General features: G+C 50.4%; 2 protein-coding genes across 6 annotated transcripts in view; one reads left to right on the forward strand and one right to left on the reverse strand.

Annotated features, from left to right (window-relative positions):
* rfx2 (regulatory factor X, 2 (influences HLA class II expression)) overlaps nucleotides 1–5000 on the forward strand; it is a 123536-nt gene that overhangs the window by 43073 nt on the left and 75463 nt on the right. The window contains exon 4 of one of the 3 annotated variants that reach the window (XM_072914658.1): nucleotides 1–2558. This exon is cut by the window's left edge and continues 537 nt beyond it. The exons of the other annotated variants lie outside the window; for them this stretch is intronic. Within the exon in view, the coding sequence (XP_072770759.1) occupies nucleotides 1–2558 (2558 nt within the window). Of the gene's footprint in view, nucleotides 2559–5000 lie in introns of those variants that run through there. 3 annotated transcript variants of the gene reach the window in all.
* acsbg2 (acyl-CoA synthetase bubblegum family member 2) overlaps nucleotides 1–5000 on the reverse strand; it is a 58297-nt gene that overhangs the window by 39715 nt on the left and 13582 nt on the right. The gene's annotated exons all lie outside the window — the stretch shown is intronic.

Below are 5000 nucleotides of genomic sequence, written 5' to 3' on the forward strand. Positions count from 1 at the left end.
TCAACGCCATGGCGGAACGCCAAGACTCTCGCCTAAATGCCCTGGAGACACAACTGGGAAGTGTACTCACCGCGCTGCAGGCAATGACTTCCCCCTCGGCCGACCCAGCAGTCCAACTGCGCCATCTTCGTCCCGCAGATAATCCGCTGCCTAACGACATCCCTCCTGCTGCTTGTCCTCCACTCTCCAAGCCCGAGCGATTCTCCGGCGAATCAGGTGACGTGCGATCCTTCCTCACCCAGTGTGAGATTTTTTTTGAACTGCTACCAACATCTTTTTACTCCGAAAGAGCTCGTGTGGCTTTTGTCATGTCCCATATGAGTGGCAGGGCTTCCTCCTGGGCCACCGCGGAATGGGGGCGTCAATCTCCCGTGTGTGCTTCATACGCCGCGTTCGCCAAAGCCATGAAGAACATTTTCCAGCGCGAAAGGCCAGGACGTGAGGCAGCTCGGTCATTACTTCGTCTGCAGCAAGGACAGTGGAGCGTCACGGACTTCGCCATCGAATTCCGAAGGCTTGCGGCTGATAGTGGATGGCCCACTTCCGCATTGGTGGACGTCTTTTCCCTCGGTCTGGCTGACCAAGTCCGGAAGCAGATGATCCCGCTTAAAACTCCCGACAACCTTGATGAGCTCGTCGCTCTGGCGGTGGAGATTGAAAATCGCCTTGTTGACTGGGAAAAAGAGAGACTCCGCACTTCAACATATAATGGGAGTGGCCATGGAGCGCGTCAAACTGCATTTGCGCCGATACCCAGTGTCGATACCCCGCCGATATCATACAAAGAGAAGACAATGCAGCTCGGAGGAAATCGTCTCGCTCCAGCTGAGAGAGATCGTCGCCTTCGTCTCCAGCTGTGTTTATATTGCGGCAAGGCTGAGCATCGCATCACCCACTGTCCTCTTCGTCCTGCCCGCCGCCGCATCCAAGCGTCACCTCCTCGCCGCATCCAAGCATCACCTCCTCGCCGCATCCAAGCGTCACCTCCTCGCCGCATCCAAGCGTCACCTCCTCCAGCGACCGACCCTGCTCCTCTACTGCCATCTACAGGTCAGACATTATCTAGGCTTCAACTCACGGGCATACTTACCTGGGATAAGGACCAGAGATTGGACATTAGGGCGCTCATTGACTCAGGTTCTGATGACAATTTTATCGATGAGTCTGTTGTTAAACATTTTTCTATACCCGTTGCTAAATTACCCAGACCTAGAGTGGTCCGATCCCTCGACGGAGGCCACCTGGCGAGCGTCACCCATCAAACTCAGCCGTTATCTCTCAAATTATCTGGTAACCATTTTGAGTCAATCAATTTTCTTATCATTCCCTCTCGTTCGGCTCCTGTTGTGCTCGGGCTTACCTGGCTAGCAAAACATAATCCCCATATTGACTGGGTCAAGACCACTATCATTAACTGGGGTCTTTTTTGTCATACGCACTGTCTGCGGTCCGCATGCCCTCGCACTGTTCCCACACGCGTCGTAACCCAGGAGGTCATTGATTTATCGGTTGTGCTAACTGCTTACCACAACCTTAAAGAAGTCTTTAGCAAGGACCGCGCGTTGTCGCTACCTCCACACCGTCCCTATGATTGTTGCATTAATCTCCTCCCTGGTGCCACACTCCCTTCATCCCGTCTTTATAACATTTCAAAACATGAAAGAGATGCACTAGAGGAATATATCACCACTTCGCTCGTTTCTGGTCTCATCCGTCCCTCCAACTCTCCTCTAGCCGCCGGTTTTTTCTTTGTGGAAAAGAAAGATAAGACACTCCGCCCCTGCATCGATTACCGAGCCCTCAATAATATTACTGTTAAAAATAAGTATCCTCTTCCGCTTCTCGACTCAGCTTTCAACCCACTACACGCTGCTAGACATTTCACCAAGTTGGACCTCCGCAATGCTTACCACTTAGTCAGAATTAAGCAAGGGGATGAATGGAAAACTGCATTTAACACATCACTAGGACACTTTGAATACCTGGTCATGCCTTTCGGCCTCACCGATGCTCCTGCCGGTTTTCAGGCCCTCATCAATGATGTCATGCGTGACATGCTCGACCGTTTCGTGGTAGTTTACTTGGATGATATCCTCGTTTTCTCGCCGACCCCTGAACTTCACATTCAGCACGTCCGCTTAGTTCTCCAACGCCTTCTCGAGAATTGTCTGTATGTCAAGGCTGAGAAATGTGTTTTTCATTCCAAGTCTGTTCCTTTTTTGGGTTTTATTGTTGAGAGGGGTCAACTCCGAGCAGATCCAGCGAAGATCCAGGCGGTGGTTGATTGGCCCACACCCACGTCTAGAAAGCACCTCCAAAGGTTTTTAGGTTTCTCAAATTTTTATCGTCGTTTTATCCGTAATTTTAGTAGAGTAGCTGAACCATTAACGAGACTGACTTCTACTAAGCTCCCCTTTTTATGGACCTCAGAGACTCAGTCTGCTTTTGATAAACTCAAGTCTTCGTTCACGGCTCAATCCCAGACAAGCAAGGTGGGCATTATTCCTAGCCAGATTCAATTTCACCATGACCTTCCGCCCCGACTCCCAGAATGGTAAGCCAGACGCCCTATCGAGGATGCACTCCTACCCCGAGGAAGAGGTCAAGACCGAGATGATCATTCCGCCATCACAAGTGCTGGGAGCGTTGCAGTGGGACATTGAAGGCCGTGTTAAGGAGGGACTCAAGAACGTCCCCTCTCCTAAGAACTGCCCTCAGGGACGTTTGTTTGTGATCCCAGAGCTCCGTCCAGAAGTTCTGAACTGGTCCCACAGTTCCAAGGTCGCCTGCCACCCAGGCATTACCCGTACCATTTTCCTCCTGTCCCAGCGCTTTTGGTGGCCAACCTTCAGGGCCGACACCAGGGAATTCGTATCCGCCTGTGCCACTTGTGCCCGTAATAAGGCCTCACACCGGGCACCAGCTGGTCTTCTGCGCCCACTCCCCATGCCCGCCCGCCCGTGGTCACATGTGGCGTTGGACTTCATCACAGGACTTCCACCATCCAAGGGCAACACTGTGATATTGACTTTGGTGGACGCTTCTCCAAGATGGCCCATTTCGTAGCCCTTGCCAAATTGCCCTCTGCACTTGAAACGGCAGAACTGATCGTACGCCATGTTTTCCGGCTGCGTGGTATCCCGGTGGATGTGGTGTCGGATAGAGGGCCACAATTCTCGTCTGCAGTTTGGAGGGCATTCTGCAAATCATTAGGAGCATCGCCAAGCCTCTCTTCAGGATACCACCCGCAGACAAACGGTCAGACTGAGCGCACCAACCAAGATCTGGAGGCCGCCATCCGCTGCGTCTGTCACCAGCAACCAGCCTCCTGGGCGTTCAATCTACCGTGGATCGAGTATGCCCATAATACACTCATCAGCTCTGCTACAGGCATGTCACCCTTTCACTCTGCCTACGGTTACCAACCTCCCATTTTTCCTTCTCTGGAATCCGAGGTCACTGTCCCTTCTGTGGCTGCCCACCTGCACCGTGCACATCAAGCCTGGCGCAATACCCGGTCTGCACTACTACGCACCTCAGAACGCAACCAGCGCCTCGCTAACCGCCACCGCAGCACAGCACCAGACTACAGGCCAGGTCAGATGGTGTGGTTGTCGTCCCGTGATCTACCTCTCCAAGTGGACTCCAAGAAACTTCAGCCACGATTTATTGGACCCTATCCCATTGAGCGAATCATTAATCCCTCCGCCGTGCATCTACGCCTTCCTGAATCCTTGAGGATACATCCCTCATTCCATGTCTCTTTAATCAAGCCCGTTTCCACCAGTCCCTTGAGTCCTCCAGAGGTGCCTCCTCCACCTCCCAGACTTATTGATGGCCATCCCGCATTCTCAGTCAAGGCTATTCTCGATGTGAGAAGAAGGGGCAGGGGTTTCCAGTATCTGGTCGACTGGGAGGGCTACGGCCCCGAGGACCGATCATGGGTCCCACGTTCACTTATTCTAGACCCCTCACTGTTAACTACCTTTTATGATCACTTTCCGGAGAAACCAGGTAAGCCGCCAGGTGGCGTCCATTAAGGGGGGGGGGGGGGGGTACTGTTGTGTTTTTAGTGTTTTTCCTGCTTTCTCCTCGTCTACACCTGTGCTTCTAGTGATTTGTCCTCGGCGAGGGGCGGACCTTGATGCACACCTGCTCACAATTAGCACTCCGGTATATAGGCACGTCACGGTCAGCTTGGCCTCGCCGGTTATTGTCTCCTGCACCTCCCACGTGCATGTGCCTGCTTCGTTTCATCAGTCCCGGTATGTGCCACTCCTTATTCCTGTAATCCCTCACCTCTTTGTGCTTGCTTCCTAGCCCCCCCTGAGGTAAAGAGGATTTTTGTATTGGACTTATTGCTGTGTTCAGTGCGCCCTGGCCTACCTCCCTGCCAACCAATGTGGAACCTGTTTTTGTTGATTATTCATGGTGTGCATTTTTTGCCCCATCGCCTTTTGTTGCAATTGTTGGACTTATTAAATAGTCCCCTTTTTATTATTCAACATTGCCTCTCGTCTCTGCATCCTGGGATCACCGTGATCAAATCCTAACAGTTAGCTTACCATGTTTACAGTATGATAATTGTGATAGAAATGTGAATTTTAGGCACAGAATATTTTTTACAATTGAACAAGGCAGTCGATTATACAAGCTTGGACAGAAAGTTAATAATGACACCAATTTTTTTTTTTATGGAATTGTTTAGTACTGTTTTACCATTTGTTTACTGTAAAAAGTGTTTATACTGTTTATACTTTCAATTAACAAATTGAAGTCCTGTGAAAGGTTGACAGGATAACTGGCATTAACTGTCAAAATAATTTCAAACTATTGAAGTTAGTTTACAGAATAAACATGTCAATCAACCCATATGATTTTTGCTGTAATATTTTTGTTTTGAAAAGTCACTGTGACTGATAGAAAAGTGATGGTTTTAGCAACATTTTAACCTGTCTGAATGCTATTAATCATTTTGCGTCGGGGGGCGAAGGAACCCC

The sequence above is a fragment of the Nerophis lumbriciformis genome, linkage group LG14 (genome assembly GCF_033978685.3).
Source record: "Nerophis lumbriciformis linkage group LG14, RoL_Nlum_v2.1, whole genome shotgun sequence".
In the NCBI taxonomy this organism is placed as follows: Eukaryota; Metazoa; Chordata; class Actinopteri; order Syngnathiformes; family Syngnathidae; genus Nerophis; species Nerophis lumbriciformis.